Source organism: Grus americana, chromosome 28, assembly GCF_028858705.1.
Source record: "Grus americana isolate bGruAme1 chromosome 28, bGruAme1.mat, whole genome shotgun sequence".
Classification (NCBI taxonomy): Eukaryota; Metazoa; Chordata; class Aves; order Gruiformes; family Gruidae; genus Grus; species Grus americana.
The window spans coordinates 6,208,727-6,226,238 of NC_072879.1; the positions used below are offsets into that span (position 1 = coordinate 6,208,727).

Below are 17,512 nucleotides of genomic sequence, written 5' to 3' on the forward strand. Positions count from 1 at the left end.
GCAGCAGGCAGGGTGGGCACTGCTCCACACATCTGTCCTTCTGTCTGTCCCTCTACCCACCCACCCATCCGTCTGTCCCTCCAAACACCCACCCACCCATCCATCTGTCCGTCTGTCCCTTCCTCCCTCCATCCATCCTCCCACCCGCCCATCTGTCCCTCCCTTCACCCACCCCCACCTGCCCATTGTCCCTCCATCCCACCCCCATCCACTCACCCACCCCGGGGGGGTGACCCCGGCCCTGGACACGGGTCCTTGAGGTGGTGGCTGCTGGGTGCCGCAGGGTGCTGGTGGCTGAGCTGGGGGAGAGGTGCCACCTCCCAAGGGTTACAGGAGCCACGTTGCCATGGCGCTCGGTGGCACTTGCCCTCTCGAGCCCAATAAAAGCCGCCCGTTGGCCCCGGGGTGCAAAGAGCGGCGCCTGCACTCGGCCCCGGCCGTGCTGTGGGAGAGGAGCCCACCTCAGGGTGCAGGATCCGGCCGTGCCCCAGCCCTCTGCCCGTCTCTGCCTGAAAATGCAGGGGGCCTCGCAGCCCCTCTCGCTCCTGGTGCTGCTCGTCCTCACCGCCAGCGCCCGGGGACAGGCCGGTAGGTGACTCTGCAGCCCCCTGTACCCCTGGGGTGCCCTGGATGGGGTGGCTGTGCCTGCCCCAGGGCATTGGATCAGCTCCTGGGAGACCTTCCCAATAGCACCAGTCTGTCCCAGTGCCCTGGCAGCAACCATTTTGGGAGCAGAGCAGGAAGATTCGGGGACACCTGCCTGCTGTCCCGCCCCGTGCCAGGCACCCCCACGCTCTCCCGGGGACGGGTTGGCTGTGTGTGGGGTGGCTGTGTCGGGGCCGGCTTCCTCAGCACCCAAGGGACAGTGGGGAGGGGGTGGCGATGAGCACCCGCCAACGTCCCCAGGACCCTGTGCCGCAGGACGGGGTGGGGGGGGTGGGGGGTCCTGTTCCCCGCAGGATGGGGTTCCCCGCCCCCATCCCCGTCCCGCTGCTGCGCAGGCACCGGCCCCAAGCAGCTGCAGCCCTGGCTCATTGGCCTCACGGCCGTCGTCGTCTTCCTCTTCATCGTCTTCGTGCTCTTGCTCGTCAACCGGCTCTGGCAGCTCCGGAGGCGCAGGTAGGCCGGGGGGCGGCCGAGGGTGCTGCGGGGTGGGCACAGCGCCGTCCCCGGGCCCTGCTCAGCCCCTCTCTCCCCTCGCAGGAAGCAGGACGGCCTCCAGGACACCCAGGGGACCGGCAGGTACGGCAGCTCCGGGGGCTGCGGGGGTGACACCGCCCCCCCCCACCCCGGCCTCGGTTCCCCCTGGGGACGGCGGCATGGCTGGCGGTGTCACGCGTGGTGCGGCGGTGCCGTGCGTGGCCCGGCGCGTCCTTGGCGACGGTGACGCCCCAGGGGAGCAGGCCGGGGGGTGGGGGGGGTCCCGTCGGGGGGGGCGGCTATGCCTCGCTGACACCTCCCTCCCAGCAGGCTGGAGCGGGCCGGCCGCACCAACCCAGCGGCAGAGAAGAACAGCGACGAGGAGAGCGACAGCGAGGAGCAAAGCAAGGCCACGTCCTTCTGAGGCGGTGACCGTCCGCCGCCCACCCGGTGCCCGGCCCTGGGGACGCCCCGTCGGGGACCACGTCCTCAGCCCCGTCCGCGGGTTGCAGATCCGCGCCGGGTTTTACGGGGCGGCCGAGGGGCGGGAGGTGCCGCGGCGGCCCCGGCTGCCGCCAAGACCCGGCGTGGATCAACTACCCGCCGGAGTGGATCGGGCAGGAGGTGATGAGGGACAGGAGCGGGGTCGCCCCGCACCCCCCAGCCCTGGGGGTCCCGCCCGTTGGGGGGGCGGCGGGTGCCCCGGCTGTACCCCAGTAAAAGGTCTGCAGCCTGCCCTGGCATCAAGCGTCTGGTGTCACCGTGCCCCCGCAGAGCTCTGCACCCCCAGGATGGGGCCCGCGGTGCTGCCCCGCTGCCCTCGAGGGTGCTGGGTGCAAGGGGGGCGATGGCGGGTTCCTGGCATGTGATGAGCTGCCAGGCCTCAGCGACTTCGGCGAGGCTGAGAGCCGGTGTCCGGCCGTACCGCTGCTCCCCGACACGCCCTGGGCCCGGCGTCCTGCCCCACGGCCCGGGTGCTCGGGGACCCACGGGTGTCACGGGGGAATGCCTGGGGGGGGGGGGAGCGTCCAGCCTTGGCACCCCCCCGCTGTCCTGAGCAGCTCTTCGGGATGGGGACGATGGGGATTGTGGGGGGTGACGCACAGCTTCGACCAATGATGTCAGACGGGTGAGGGCAACGATCAATGATGTCACACAGGTGAGGCGACCATGCCAAGGGCATGACGTGGCGATGTCATGTGGCCAAGGTTTTGATGCAGAGGAGGTGGTGACAGTGCCGCGTCCCCGTGTGAGCCCACGGCTGTCCCCACTCGTGTCCCTGTCCCCGTGTGTCCCCTCTGCGCCTGCCCCGACCCCCCCCACCCCCCCCCACAGCCCCCAGGCCGGGCTGCGGGTGCACCCTGGGGTGCTGCTGCTCCCGCTCGGCCACCCTCCTCATCGGGGCCAAGAGCACCCATGGGTGGGGGTCCCCCCTTCAGGGCGATGGGCACCCATTGCCCGGCACAGCTCTGTCCCAGTGCCCCCCCTCCCCAGCGTGGACACCCAGTTTCTCCCCAGGCCGGGTGCCGTGCCTCAGTTTCCCCAGGAGGAGTGAAGGAAGGGCGGAGGCGGGCTGGAGTTGAAGCATAGCTTGTTTAATTTTTATACATTTTTTTTTTGTCTTTTTTTTTTCTTTTCTTTTTTTTATCTTTTTTTTGTGTGTCAGTTTTCTCTTTTTTGTTTTTTTCTTCTTTTTTGTCTCTTTTTCTCTTTTTTGCATAGGGGAGGGGGGGGACAAAAAAAAAACAAAAAAAACCCAAAACAAAAGAAACAAAACAAAAAACCAAAAAAAACCCCAAAATCCATAGTCACGGTCAGTAACTGGTATGTAGGCAGGAGCGGCGGCTATCGGTAATGGCTGCGTACAATGGTATAATCAAATATTGTGAAGCACCAGGGAGGTGAGCGAGGGGCTCGGGGTGGGGGGGGTCATGCAGGGGCCGGGGGGGGGGCACAGACGGAGTTTGGGGGGGATTGGGGGGGTCCCGGCCCCGGCTCGCGGCCCTGGTGCGCTCGGCGGGTGTGTAACGGCTGCGGCAAGCGAGAAGCGAGAATCCGGCTAACTAGTAAAATATAACTGCGAGGGAGGGGGCACCCACCCGTCACCCCGCGGGGCGGGAAGGGGGGACCCCCCCAAAAAGGCAGGCGAGGGCAGCCGGCGGCGCGGAGGCACTGCGGCGGGATTTTTGGTATGGGTGTGAGTCAAGGTCCTGCCGGCTGCCACCTCGACGCCTTTTTGGGGCGGTTTCTCTCCTTTTGCCGCTCTTTGCCCAGGGGTGGGTTCCCCCCACCCCCCCCCCCCCGCCCCGTCTCCACCTTTGCTCCCACCTGCCCGCGGGCATCGCGCGGGGCACCCACGGGTGCTGCCCGAACCGGCCGGCGGCAGGAGCCCGGGGCGGGGGGGGACAGAAAGCAGCAATTCCAAACTCATAGTACAAAAAAAAACAACCCAACAAAACCCAACAAAAAAAACCCAAAAAAACAAAACAACAACAAACAAGACATATATATATATATATATATATAGGGGTTTTATATATATATATATTCCTTTGCGTTTTAAAGTACCTTAACTGTGTGTTGGCCTGCAGGGACCCACGCCCACCTCCGGCCCCTGCAGCCCCATATATATATATGTGGAGATATATATATATATATATGTACAGGTTATTTTTTTTTTATTTATAGGTCACAAGGACTATTTTTTAATTAATTTTTTTTAAGCCGATGAGCCCGACTAAAAACCCTCTAGAAGAGACTGTAGTGCATGAAACCCCCCCGCGGGAGCCCCGGGCGCGGTGATTGTCAAGCGGACCCCCCCCACCCCGATCCCCATCCTGTCGGGGTGTCGTGTCCCCCCCACCCCCAAATTTTGCGCCCACCCCGACTGTGGCCACCGAGCCCAGAGGCCGTGGGGGGGATAAAAAATAAGGGAGAAGGCTTTAAAAAAAAAATAATAAAAAAGAAAACAACTTAGTGGTCGTCCCCCCACCTCCGTCCCCGGGGGGGGGCAGTTTGCATATTCCCTTTGGGCAGAGCCGGGGGGGTGCGGCCCCGGGGGGGGGTGTCGGGGGGAGCAGTGCAAAGACCCCGGGGGCAGCGGGGGCTCCCCAGACCCCCAAGGGAAAGCCCCCGGTGTGACACCCCCCAACACACACCCCCCCACACCCCCCCCCGCTGCCGCCCTCCGGGCTGGGGGGGGGGGGCGTCGATTTTTTTTTTGCCTTTTTTTTAACATTTTTTAAGGTGCTTTTCTTGCCGAGGGCAGGGTTTTTTGGGGGGTGGGGGGGCCGCGGCTGCAGCCCAGCCAGACGTACTGCAGGCCCCAGGGGGTAAAGGCAGCAAAAGTTGGGGACACACACACACACAGACCCCCCCTGGCTGTGCCCCTGTGGGGCTGGGGGGTCCGCGGGGTGGGGGGGGGGCCAGGCCCCAGGGGCGCCTGCGCCCCTCGGCTCCCCCAGACCCCACGCTCACCGGGGGAGCTGGACGGGAGGCTGCCCCAGGTGCCCCCCGCTCCCCCCCTCCGCTGGCCGTCACTCCGGTCACCGCTGAAAATGCTTTTTTTAATAATTTTTTTTTTTCTTTTTTTTGCTTAGAGCTAATCCTTTTCTAGTCTTAAAACCCCCTTTTTTTTTTCATTTTCTCTCCTTTTTTTTAAATTCGATTTTTGTAATTTATTTTTCCCCCAAGCGGACGCTAACCTCCCGCTCCCCGCGTTGCATTGTCCTTGCAGAAATCAATACTGCACCTTGCGTAAAGAAGAGTCTCCCAAGGATGTTTCCCTGCCCCATGGGACCCCCCCCAAAAAAACCGGTGGGACGTGACCCAACCCCCCCCCCCCCCCAAACACCCACTAATACTTTTGGACACCAAAAAAAAAAAAAAAAAATTAAAAATTTTAAAAAAATGTTGCTAACAACGTTTCTTCATTACAAAGCAGCAGTGACGTGCGGTGCCACCTGCCCATTGGTGTCACGACCCACGTCAGTCCTCAGCCTCGGGAGGGTGCGGGGGGTGGGGGTGGGGGGGTGTCTCTCTCTCTCTCTCTCTCTCTGGCCGGCGGGACGCTTGGGTTTTAAGGCAAATTCTGGATTTTTTGGGGGTGTCGGGACCCCGCTCGGCGGTTGGCACAGCAGGGAATAGGCAAAGTGACGGTGAGAGGGGACGTTGCCTGTTCCCCACTGCGCCGGCCAGACCCCCGGAGATGAAGCGGATGGGGACAGAGGTGGGGAGGGGGCTGTGCCCCCCCCCCCGACACCAGCCTGGGCCGGGGCGGGGGGGCACAACTACATTCACACGGTTCCATTCCTGTCACAAGAGCAGCTGGGCTCAGCCCTCCCAGCCCTGCGCCCCATTGAAAACCAATGAAGGGGGGGGGGCGCCCAAGGGGGTGTGTGGGATGCTGTGCCCCCCCCCCCCCCCCAGTAAAGGCTCAGCCATGGGGGTCTCCATCCCTGGTCCTCCCCGCAGGGACCCTGACCGCATCCTCGTCCATCCTGCCGCACCCGGGCGCCTCGGTTCCCCCGACCATTATGGGGGGGTGGGGGGGGGGGTGGGCTTTGACCCGGGGGGGGGTTTTCCTGCCGCCTCCCGCCTCGCTGCCTTTGGTTGCTGTAAGCAGAAAAACAAAATAAAAACCCCCAAAAGGGAAGAAAAAAAAAAAAAGAAAAAAAGAGAGAGGCAAAGCAAAGGGGTGGCCGCCCCCCGCCCCCCACCAGACCCCCCCCTGGCTGGACCCCCCCTCGCCGGCGCAGCCGAGCGGCTATTGCATATTCCGGTGTGTTGGCGCAGAAGATGCATCGGTATTACCAACTGGAAGACGTTTCCGAGGGGGAAAATTGGTTAAAAAAATAATAATAATAGAGAGAAAAGGGACTTTTCCGGCCGAGAAGAAGCCATGCAGGAGGCGAGGGGGGGGCGGCCGCCCCCGGCCCCCCCGGCCCCCCGGGAGCCCCGGGCATGCAGCGACTCCCTCGCACTGATATCGGGTCCGGTAATACTTAGTCTTCAAAGGCAAGGCACATCATGTGGTATAAAATTTCGTGCAAATTAGGAAAACATGGATTTTTTTTTTCTTGTGTTTTTTTTTTTTTTTACGGCTTTTTTTTTCTTTTATACAGAATTTTTTTGTTGTTTTTTTTCCTCTTTTTTTTTTTTTTTTTCTCTTTTGCTGAAGGGGAAGGTAGAGCCGGTTAATACAGTCTGCCATGCACAGCATCAGCCATCCGCGGCTGGGTTGAGCCAGGTCACCAGATCCTGTTAAAGCACCATGCAGTTTATTTGTCTTTTTTTTTTTTTTTTGCCTTTTCTTTTTTTTTTCTATGTGTTTCTTTTCTCAGATCTTAAAAAAAAAAAACAAAAAACCAAAAAAAACCCAACAGGTTTCCCTCTCCGCCAAGCGCTTTTCGTTTGTTTGTTTGTTTTTTCCTCTTTTTTTTTTTTTGTGTGGGTTTTCTCCTTTTCTTGTCCTTTCTGATTATTTTTTTCATCTCCCGGGATTTCCTGCGTCAGCCCTTTCTCCGGTGCCGCGCCGCGGGCGGGCAGGATCCGGCCTCACTGTGCCGTCCCGGGTGGGGTGGGAAATGATGCGGGGGGGTGGGGGGCAGCGGGGGGCCGGTGGGATGCAGGATGCGATGCCAGTGGTCCACAGGGCAGCATCGGGTGCCAGGGGAGGGGCCCGGGCGGTCGGCGGCGGTGGCCTCGGTGACGTCCCCTGCTCCCGGACATCCCACGGTGGCTTCTCTCCATCGTCACCCGTGGGGCATCCCCTGGGCTGTGGGCTCCCCGGGATCCCTTTGGGGTCACGCCTGGGACCAGTATCCTCCGTGGCTGCCACCATCTCGCTGGAGACGCCGGGTACCTTCATCATCTTCCTCATCTTCCTCGCCTGGGCCGCTGCATGGGTCCGTCCTCTCTAAGGCACTGCCACGTTCCCGCGTCCCCTTCCCAGCCACGCCGCCACTGCGCGGGACGGGGACGGCTGCGCTCTTCCTCCAGCGCTGTCATCGGCTGGGGGCTCCTCCGGGGGTCCCGGGACCCCTCCCCGCCGCAGTTCAGGCACTTGACGCGGGGCTGGGGGCTCCGTGGGGCTGGCTCTGCCCTCGCCCTCGCTCAGGCTCCTTTTCTCCATCCTTTTGTATTTAAAAAAAAAAAAAAAAAACCCAAAAAACCAAAAAAACCCCAAAAACCCCAAACCAGCCATCCCAGCAAGCCAGTGCCAGGGGCTCCGTCTCCTCCTCCTCCTCTTCCTCCTTTTTTGTGATTTTTTTTCCTTTCTTCTTTTTCTTTTTTTTTTTTTTTAACGATTCCCTCTTAAAAGTGCATTTCCTACAAAATGTGCAACACGCGCGCACCCTCTCCTCGCCATCCACCTGGTACCTGTCCACAGGAATGCATAGCTCAGACACGGACGCACACCCCACGACGGCCACGTGGACACCCCACCAGGCGTGGGGACACGTGGGAGGACACGGGGACACATGTGGGGACGCACGGGGATGGGGCCGGTGCACGCCGGGGAGCCGAGGAAGGCAGCGCAGAGACGGGGACCCGTGCCCTGGCCCGATGGTGGCAGCCTGGGTCCTGCTGGGGCCTCGGTGGGAGCGTCCCCACGCTGCGTCCCCGCGGGAATCGGGGTGCCACCGCCGCTGCGACCGTCTCCAGCCCGTGCCTATGAACCCTCCGTGGCCCCAAGCTCCCTCCTCCTGTGCAACCCGCTCGTGTCAGGCTGAGCTGGCCACCGCGTCACCGCAGCACAGCGTCGCCCACCCCCAAAGGCGCTTTCACGGCACGGAGCATCACATCACCCCGACGGCAAGCGTGGTCGCATCGGTTGGGAACCGGCAGCAGGAGCCGTACCCCCACCCCCCCCATGGCCCACCCCGACCCCACGGCCCCCGAGAGTCTGCATGCGGCCGGGGCAGGGGGGGAGGTGGCGGGAGGGGGTTGATTTTTTTTTTTTTTTTTTTTTACTCACATAGCGGCAAGAATGAGAGAGTCAAGAGCCGTTTGCATATCTGACCCTCCGGCGAGGGGCCGGCAGGGCTCTGGCGCCGCAGCCTCGCTGCCGCTCCGGGAGGCATCGCTGGCACGAGTTGTGTCAGGTCTCGGCGCGGCGCCGGCTGACGGAGCAAATAATAGTGTTTTTTTTCTTTTCTTTTTTTTTCCTGTTTCTTTGTTTTCTGGCGCATCGCCACAGGGCGGGGGGAAGGTCCTCCTGGGATGGGTTGTTGTTTTGTTTGGATTTTTTTTTTTTTTCTTCCTTTTTAAAAAAGTTTTCCTTTTTCCTTCTTCCTTTCCCTCGCTCTTCGGGTGTGGGTTTTGCTTGTCGTCGTCATCATCGTCGTGAGTCCACGCTCTCCGTCGTCACCGCAAGGCTGGGCCTGGCGCTCGGGGACGGGGATGTTCCTCTGGGGGTGCCTAAAGCAGAGGAGAAGGGAGGCGAAGGGGCGGCACGGCGGGGGTTATCCCAGGTACCAGGACTGCCGGGAGAGAAGAGAGAGGCTGGCGTTAGTGCTCTGCACCGCGGAGCCGCTCCATTCCCCCGGCATGTCCCCCCCCCACCCCCGACCCTGAGACAGCTGTCCCCAAGCTGTCACCCAGCTCGGCTCGCCTTGCTGCCCAGCGTGGGGCTGGCGTCCCCATTCCTGCACCGAGTTTGTCAGTCCTCTGCGCCGGGGCCACCCGTGCCCCCCCCCTCGGTGGCGCGGTCCCTCCACAGCGAAGGCAACGCTCCCCAGGGAATGGTCCCGCTTGGGGATGGGCAGGGGGGGTGGCAGGGCTGGGGACCCCACGGGGTGGCCCCCTGCCACCCTCCCATTGTCTCCACCCCCCCCCAGCCCCAAGTTCAAGTTCGTCCCTGATTACCTCATGTCTGGTTTCCGTTGGCAACGAGACAGCTCGGGGCCGCAGCTTCCCTTAACCCTTCCCGGCCCTGCCACACATGACCTGAGAGCAGCAGGTCTCAGCTACCCCCTCAGGGACACAGGGACCACCTCGTTTACTCTGCGCCTCAGTTTCCCCATTCAGAGCATCCTTGAGCCCTGGGGAGGCTCCCGCAGCGTGACTGGACACACGTGCACAGGGACAGGGACCCTGGGGTGCTGGGGCTGCGAGTGGCCGTGACCCCTGGGTGGTTGGGGGGGTGCAGGGACCCCGGCACCCTGCTCCCCCGGGGCTCTCCCGGAGCTGCCTCGTGTCTCCTGTTTAGGGACCCAAAGGCCTCGGGGTGCCCACCCCACTGTGCTCCGCCCACATGTAGGACTGGGGAAACTGAGGCAGGATGGGGGGGGGGGCTGCGATCAGAGCTGGGCCCCCGGTGTTTGCCCCCTGCTATGACACAGCACCCTTGGGTGCCTGAGCTCACGGTCCCCGAGTGCTCACACCCTGGCACAGCACAGCACCCTTGGGTGTCCCATGGCACAGCTCACAGTCCCCAAGTGCTTGCAGCCTGGCAAAGCACAGCACCTCTGGCTGCCCCATGGCACAGCTCAGTGCCCTGAGCACTCGCCTCCAGCGGGTGTAGCACCCCGGGGTGCCCCCGGCACGCCGGCGCCATCCACACACCCATCCCGCTGCCCTGGCACTAGCGTCACCCGCCGGGCAGGGCTGCAGCCTCCCGAAGCTGCCCCTGCTGGGACCACTGAGGCCGACCAACTCGTATCACAAGTGAGGCGAGGTGCTGGCACTCCTGCCCTAGTCCCTCAGCACTGCCCACGGCACCGGTGCCGGCTCACAAACTATCGGCTAAAAAATACCCAGAACTAATGAAAAGCCGCTGGAAAGGCGCACACCACATCCCGCTGTGGCTGGAGCGGCCGGCGGGTGCAGTCTGGCGAGAGCAGGGTGGCCGTGCCCACCTGGAGAGGGGGCGCGTGGCCCCGGCGCCTCTCGTTTGGGGATGCTGGGGGCACAGCCGGGACCTGGTGAGAGGAGGGCAAGGTGCCAGGTGCGGGCACGGCAGCGACCTCCCTCTGCCCTGGGGGACCCTTGGTGGCCCTGAGCCACCAGCAGTGCCACGGCCCCAGCAGAGGGTGCCGGGCGGCCGATGGCCGTGGTGGGGATGCCGTGGCAGCAACGCCTGTGGTGGCAATGCCCGCAGCGCCGACATCAAGGCAATGACGCCCACAGCAGCAACGCCGGGGCAGCGATGCCGTGGTGGTGATGCCCATGGTGGCAACGCCCACGGCAGCAATGCCCACAGCGGTAATATCCACAGCAGTGATGTCACGGTGGCGACGCCCACAGCGGCGATGCCCACAGCGGCGATGCCCATGGTGGCAATATCCACGGCAGCAATGCCACGGTGGCAATGCCCACAGCGGCGATGGGGATGCCCGTGTCAGCAACACCATGGCAATGATACCCAGGACGGCGATGCCCGCAACAACCACGCCCACGGCAGAGATGCCCACAGCGATGCCACAGCAGCAGTGTCTGGGGCGAGGGCAGGAGGGTCCCCCCAGCAGCATCCCCACTCTCACCTGTGCCTGATAGATACTCCCAGGATCCCTTGGTCCTAATCCCACGAAGGAACGGTTCGCAGGGGGCGTGCCTGGTGCAGAGTAGGCTGGGGAACAAACGAGAGCTCGTTAACGGGGCTGCCGGTGGCACTGCCATCGTCCCCCCCGGGGCCAAGCCCGGCCCGCTCCCTGGCACTGCCGGGACGGGCGTCCCAGGCACCCGGCGCTGGCAGCCAGGCAACGTCCCTGGCTGCGTCCCGGCGGCAGGCGAGCGGAGGCCAGCGATGCTGTGCCCAGGGCGGTGCTGCCCGTGCCTGTGCCCTGCTGGAGGGGCGGCTTCAGGGCGACGGCAGGCTGGGGGGTGCCGGTGCGGACGGGTGCTCCCCTGCTGTTCCGGCGCTGTGGCTTCCCAAGCAGAGCTGCTGTACGGTGAGTGCGATGGGAGCCACCGGCTCCACTCGGCCACGTCCCCCACTGCCGCCTCCACCCCCTAGCTGGGGGTCCAGCAGTGGGACCCCCCCGACCTGCCGAGCTCCTGGGCTCAGCCCCGTCGGAGGCGGGGTGCTGCTGGGGGGCACAGGGAGCTCGGAGCCGGCTGGCCTCTGCGCCCCTTGGGGACAGCCAGTGTCCCCTGCGCACATCCTTCCCTGCGCCCGGGGAGGGGACTGGCACTGCCTGGTCCCTCCCCGTGGCTGCAGCCCTGTCACCCGCCAGGCCAGGCCAGGCCACCCCGAGCTCTCCCCTCCAGGTCAGCCAGGCTTTGATTTCTTCACGCCACACAACCTCGACGCCCGCCGGCCAGCTGGCAGCACCCAGCAGTGGCCCATCCCCTGGGGACGGTGCCCCACAGCAGGGCTCGACCTCGTGGGGACACGGCAGCCTGTCGGGGTACCAGGTATCCCGCAGGTACAGCGGGACTGGGACAGGGACAACCCTCTCAGAGTGTGGAGGTGGCACAGTGTCCCAGCACTGTGGCACGCACCCCGATGCCAACTTGGGGGTGACACCAGCGTCTCCCCTCTGCAGCCCTATGCCCGGTGCCCCAAAATCCTCCCAGCTGAGGCACTAACGCAGCTCAAGGTGGAGCGGAAGGGGATGAGCTTGTCAGCCACCACCGTTAATGAAGACCACCCCCTCCCCAAGGCGCCTCCCGCCAAGGGTTCCAGGGGGTCTACATGCAGTCCTTGCGCCCGCGTTGCTTCACAGCCCCTGACCAAACTGAGGTCCCCAGCGCCGGGGACCTCTGTGGCAGCAAGAGGACGGCATCCCTGTGCGGCGCAGCCAGGCACGCTGCCCCCAGCCCCAGTGCCACACCCGTAACCGGCTGGTCCCCACGTCGCTGGCAGCATCACCGCTGCCAGCTGGTGGGGAAACTGAGGCACAGAGAGGCAACAGCCTGCCCCACAAGCCCTGCCCGTGCCGGGGGGGGGGGGGGGGGTTTGGGCAGGACATCGGCTTGGGGGAGTCCCGCTGTGGCTCCACTCCTGCTCCCCCGGCTCTCTCAGAGGGGCGCTGGTCCCTGGGACCAGCATAGGACCCCCCGGCTTGGGGGACACAACAGCTGCCTGCCCAAACCCTGCCCGCTCCGACCTGCCTGAGACCCAGCAAACTCATTGTGTGCCGGCTGCCACCCTCTCCCCGGCTGCAGGGAGGCCACCTCCACCAACATCCCCCCAGCAGCACCGAGACGGGGGGGATCTTGGGGACCTGAAAGAGGAGGGGCCCGGCCGGGCCGGGGAGAGGGGTGGGCGCCGCAGGGTGCTTACTGGGTGATGTCGGTGAGGTCGTCCCTCCCTCGGTAGTTGTCGTGGTGGATTTGGTGTCAGGAGAGACGGCCAAGCGGGGCATGCCGGGGGGAGGTGGCGGCGCCAGCATCTGCGTGGGCAGGTAGTGGCTGGGCACTTTCACTTGACCACTTCCATTTAACTGGGGACACAACACAGACAGAAAAACAAACAGCACAAGCCATTAGGAAGCACGCGCAGCACCGGCAAAGCCGGCCCGGTGAGTCCCCGGTGCCGCCCGGCACGGGCATGGAGCATCCCTCACCGCTGACACGAGTTTGTTGGGTCTCAGAGCAGCCCTGAACGGTCGGCGCCAGCGACAGGGAAATCACGGCGGTGCAGGGGATTTTGGGCTAGGCTGGGGGGGGCGGGGCGGGCCATGCCCTGTGGCGGCGCATGCCGGAGCCGGGGCGCTGTGCCCCCCTCTCCGTGGCGGCGGGTGGCCTGTGGGGAAGGGGCACCCTGCGGCGGTGGTGTGCTGCCAGCCTTCGAAGGCTCCTGTACCAGCTCCCTGTGCCCGACCCGGCAGGGGCCTGCTTGGAATCCAGCCTCTGCCAGCCTGCCCCTGAGCCGCCGTGCAAAGGAGGAACGGCTGTGCCCCTCACCCTGGCATCAGGCCTCACCGGCGAGGGGCAGCAGGCAGGCACTGGGCAGAGCTCAGAGGGGCTCCCCAAGACCCTCTGCATCCGGGGGGGGGGGGGAGGGGGCAGAGCAGGGGCGCAGGAGGGCACGGGAGCGGGAACGTGGCCGTGCCAGGCCCCTGGCTTCAGGCAGGAAGGGAGCCCGGGGGGGGGGGCGGGGTGCGTGGGTTACTGGGTTGTGCGGGTGCTGGGTGTGCTGGGTGCTGGGTGCACTGGGTGCTGGGTGTGTGTGGTGCTGGGTGTGCAGTGTGCTGTGCAGGCAGGGTGCTGGGGGGGGTGCATGGGGTGCTGCGTGCGCATGTGGTTGGGTTCAAGGGGTGCTGGGTGCACTGTGTGCTGCGTGTGCTGGGTGCACGCGGTGCACGGGGTGCTGGGGTGTGGGGTGCTGGTTGCTGGGGTGAGGAAAGGCACACAGCAGCACGGTGCGGCCCTGCCACCCCCGTGGGGACGCTGGGGGACACGGCACAGTGGCGGGGCTGGCAGGTCACCAGCCGGCTGCGTGGGCGGATGGAGCACACAGAGCACGCTGCTCTCCCAGGCACGCTGGCGGACGGTGGCTCTTTGGCGACGATCACACATCCCCTGCCGCACACCTTGCTCCCACCAGACACCCCCAGCTGACGGCTCAGTCCCGGCACCCACCACCCTGTCTCCCCTATGAGGCAGCGCCTCGTGACGAGCCAGGGGACGGGGACGGCACCTCCATCGCCGGAGAAACGAGGTGACAACACGGACCAGGCGCAGCGGCGCTCCCAAACCAACGCAAGCTACCGGCCGGAGCTGTTCCGCCCCAACCGCAGTGGTAGGAACGCACTACAGGTCTGGGTGTCGGCACCGGGGTGCCACCGGAGCACCCTAACTCCCCACGTGGCGGCGGTGGCGGCAGTGGCGGCAGACGATCCAGGGGACGCCCCTCTGGCAGCCCGGCTGGCGGCAGCCCCCGGCACCCCACGGCAAGGTCGGTGATGGGATGGGGGCCGGATCCTTACCGGTCCGGGCTGCTGGTTGGACGGGTCGCAGGCCAGAGAGACGAGATCTTTCAGCGGGTCCTGCGGGTTGAGATGAGGCGGGTACCGAATGGCCGTGTGGGGGAAGTAGGTGGAGGCCGTCTGGGGGAGGATGGAGGTGGTGGGGAAATGCAGCGCAGACGACGGGTGCGGGCTTCGAGCAATACCTGTGGGAGAGAACGGAGGGGGAGACCCACCGGCGTCACTGCAAGTTAGCGGCTGCCCCAGCCCCCCGCCTGCTCGCCCACTCGCTCTGTGCCTCGGTTTCCCCGGCAGCACACTCACCGCTGTGCACCGCGATGACGGGACGGTGATGCTGCGTGAAGCTGCTCAGCCGGGGCGAGGAGTCCTGGGGCGACGGGCTGTTGAAGGGGGACTTGTCCATCTCTGTTTTCTTCACGGTGGGGGAGATGCCTGGGGAAAGTGGGGAGCAGCGTCACGCCCCGGCACCCACCGCAGCACCCCAAAGTCCCAGGGCTGCTGCCAGCCTGGCCTGGAGTTGGGGTGCTCGTTCCTGGGATGAGGGGCACCCTGGGGACAGACTGGGCATGGGGAGGGTCCATGGGTGTTAGCGTGTGTGTGTGTGTGTGCACACGTCTGTGCCCGTGTAGGAGGGCATGCACGTGTGTGAGCGCCTCCATGGGTGTACCACAGGTGTGTGTGCACAAACATACGGGTGTGCACGAGTGTACACACACCTGCACGCGTGCAAGTGCATGCATGTGTGTACATGCATGTACAACCAGCACAACTGTGTGCACCTGTGTGAATGTGTGTACATGCACACGTGTGTGCAGGCATGTGTTCACGCATGGTCATCAGTCGGAGCACGTGTGTGTGCCTGTGCGCACAACTGTGCATGCAAACACACGTGTGTGCATGCAGGTGAGCACAGCTCTGCAAATGTGCGTGTGCCCACCTCAGGTGCAGAAGTGGGTGCCCCCACGGGTGCCCCCATGACCCTGCAGCCCCCACTGGGCACCCACCTCCCGTGGCACCTCAGGGCCGGGGGTCACATCCTGCCAGCACAAGGAGCTGCCAGGGAGGCGGAAAGGTGCTGGCTTGGACGGTGATCCTTCCAGGGACACGCGGCCCCGGCCCGAAGACCCCCCCACAGCGCTGGCTGCCTGGGTCCCCGAGGGCCACCCTGGGGCGTAGGGCTGAGCGGGAGGGGGTGGCGGCACGTTAATCCCCCACCGCTGTGGCTTTAGCTCTGGCCATTTGGCCCAGGCCCGGTAATGGGTTTAGCCCCTTCTCAGGCGGGGGGTTAGGAGGATTTCCCAGAACATCCTGTACGGGATTGCTGTAACCCCCCCCCGCCACCACGGCTGAGCCCCCCCTTGCCACCCCCACTCACCGTGCCCTGGATCAGGCCACGGGCAGGGGACAGGACACCCCTGCCCAGCTCCCTCCCGTCACAACACTTTGGGGAGGGGGGTAAATCTCCCCCCGGGACCCTCCTGCCCGCGGAGGCCATGGGGCAGGATGGGGCACAGTCCCTGGCACATTCTGGGCACCGTCCTGGGGCAGGATTTGCTTTCCCCAAGCCTCCCTCCGACAGGACCATTGCCTCCAGCATCACCCACCCCCACCCCCCCGGCCCCGTGCTGGGCACCCCCAGGCTCTGGCAGGGCTGGGGGGGCTGGGATGGATGATGCCCCACTGTTGGGGGCATGGGGAGGCAGGATGAGAGCCAAGGAGGGGGGAGACAAGCAGCTCCTTCGCCTGCAGCCTTGAGAAGGTGCCCTGGGGCGTGGGAGCCGCCTGTGCCAGCCCCGCAGCATCGCTTTAATTAGCCCAGCCCCCCCCCCCCTTTTCTTAATGAACAGCTAATTGGGGCTGTCTAGACAGGAAAGGAGAAAAAAAACTCCAAGCAAGAAAGCAAGCTGTCCATAGCGCCGGCGGCTGCCATGGGGCTGGGAGAGGCTGGTGTGGGGCTGGGGCACTGGGCTGGCCCTATAGAGAGCACCTACAGAGACAGCCCGTGCCTATATGGGGGGGGCATCTTGTAGCAACATCTGCGGCACCTACAGAGAGCCTGTGCCTAAAGGGGTGGGGGGGCTATAGCAACACCTGGACACTCATGGAGACCCTGTGCCTAGATCAGGGGGCCCTATAGCAACACCACGGCACATATAGAGAGCCTGTGCCCAAGCAGGGGGGCCCTATAGCAACACTACACGCCCCCCCCCCCCCCAGAGAAGCAGTGACTTGCTAGGGGGTCCTATAGCAACACCACAGCACCTATAGCCAGCTCGTGCTTTGACCCGAGGGCCCTATAGCAAGAGCACGGCACGTACAACGTGCCAGGCTTTCACTGGGGAGGTCTGACAGCGGCGCTGGTAGAAAACCATTGAGCTGGCTGGGGGCCCTATAGCAGCAGGAGGCACCTATAGGGAGGTCCCTATAGGGAGGCACCTACCCCCTTCCATGTCTTCTGTCCAGTTGCGGCTGCTGCTGGTGGGGGAGTTGGAGGAGGTATAGTACTCGCCCCCTGGGCTGGTGTCGATGTCGTCCTCCATGGACCCCGACTTGTGCCGTTTGCTCCTGGGGGGGGGGGGCAGGGAAGGGATTAGCACCAGCCCGCCTCCCCCACGGTGAGATGGCCAGCGGCCCGTGGCCACTCGAGCTGGCCCGGGCATCGCCCCGGCATCGCCCTGGTGCACCTACCCGCTGGAGGAGGTGCTGGGCAGTGTCCTCCTCATGCCGGTGCTGGAGGGGTTCAGGTCGTAGGCCAGGTGGCCCTGCAGCTCCCCCAGGGAGAAGTTTGGCCCCGTGCCTGTCACCACTGGTGCTGTGGAGAGACAGGGGGATCAGGGAGGACCCAGCACTGCCCCCCCGCCCGGCAGAGAGGGGAGCCCCAGCCCACAACCGGGATGGGGGAGCTGTCGGGACACCGTCGTGCCCGGGCAGCTTGGGGGGAGGGGGGTGGTGGCATCATGGTGGCACTCACTTCGGGACACCTGGATGAGCTCGGTGACACTGAACACCCCCGAGGTGACGAAGCTTTCCTGGAAGTCTGTCGAATCTGCGTAGGAGAGAGGAGGGAGTGCTGGGGGGGGGGGGAACAGGACCACCGCTCCTGCCCCGCACTGCCTTGTGGTGATGCTTGAGGGCACGGCAACGTCCCCAAATACTCCGTAACGTCACCTGCCCCCTGACCCCTCAGCCAGCGTCACTCCACTTCCCTCCTCCAGCAAGAGCCCACCCCGACTGGGCCCCTCTGCCAAGGACACCCCAGGGCTGCTCCGTGCCTCAGTTTCCCTGTGGCTGAGAGCACCAGAAGGGCTGGGGGCTGCACCCCCACCACGGGGCCCCTGTGGCAGCTGCTGTCTGCAAGGGACACGGCCCCAGCGGGGCTCTGCTGGCTGTGGGACAAGGCTGAGGCCATGCCCAGCTCATTGCAGGTACCAGGCAGCAGCTGGCTGGGGGGCACTGGACTACTTGGCGGGAACTGCCGGTGCACGGGACATGCC

At 64.5% G+C, this 17,512-nt stretch overlaps 2 protein-coding genes across 9 annotated transcripts in view; one reads left to right on the forward strand and one right to left on the reverse strand.

The window, feature by feature from the left end:
- The first annotated feature begins 420 nt into the window (after positions 1-420).
- Positions 421-1,876, forward strand: SMIM24 (small integral membrane protein 24). The gene is made up of 4 exons (XM_054805651.1): positions 421-588; positions 1,002-1,119; positions 1,204-1,242; positions 1,471-1,876. Exons 1-4 carry the CDS (start codon positions 516-518, stop codon positions 1,562-1,564), a joined length of 324 nt encoding a protein of 107 aa, XP_054661626.1. The 5' UTR covers positions 421-515; the 3' UTR covers positions 1,565-1,876.
- A 1,925-nt stretch (positions 1,877-3,801) lies between these two features.
- Positions 3,802-17,512, reverse strand: part of NFIC (nuclear factor I C) — a 46,112-nt gene continuing 32,401 nt past the window's right edge. For 2 of the 8 annotated variants that reach the window (XM_054805159.1, XM_054805158.1), the window contains exons 4-11: positions 16,990-17,064; positions 16,707-16,830; positions 16,459-16,583; positions 14,322-14,450; positions 14,019-14,203; positions 12,371-12,530; positions 10,626-10,711; positions 3,802-8,562 (exon numbers count right to left, since the gene is read on the reverse strand). In XM_054805159.1, coding sequence (XP_054661134.1) covers positions 8,509-8,562; positions 10,626-10,711; positions 12,371-12,530; positions 14,019-14,203; positions 14,322-14,450; positions 16,459-16,583; positions 16,707-16,830; positions 16,990-17,064 — 938 coding nt within the window. In that variant the 3' untranslated portion in view covers positions 3,802-8,508. Of the gene's footprint in view, positions 8,625-10,625; positions 10,712-12,370; positions 12,531-14,018; positions 14,204-14,321; positions 14,451-16,458; positions 16,584-16,706; positions 16,831-16,989; positions 17,065-17,512 lie in introns of all 8 variants that reach the window. The other 6 variants (XM_054805161.1, XM_054805160.1, XM_054805165.1 and 3 more) reach the window with 4 other exon arrangements.

What these genes read in the sequence shown, in the direction of transcription:
- SMIM24 (XM_054805651.1), top strand. Translation starts at nt 516, where the DNA reads ATGCAGGGGGCCTCGCAGCCCCTCTCGCTCCTGGTGCTGCTCGTCCTC. An exon ending in TGGCAGCTCCGGAGGCGCAG is followed by an intron (nt 1,120 to 1,203) that starts GTAGGCCGGGGG and finishes CTCCCCTCGCAG; the next exon opens with GAAGCAGGACGGCCTCCAGG. An exon ending in GACACCCAGGGGACCGGCAG is followed by an intron (nt 1,243 to 1,470) that starts GTACGGCAGCTC and finishes CCCTCCCAGCAG; the next exon opens with GCTGGAGCGGGCCGGCCGCA.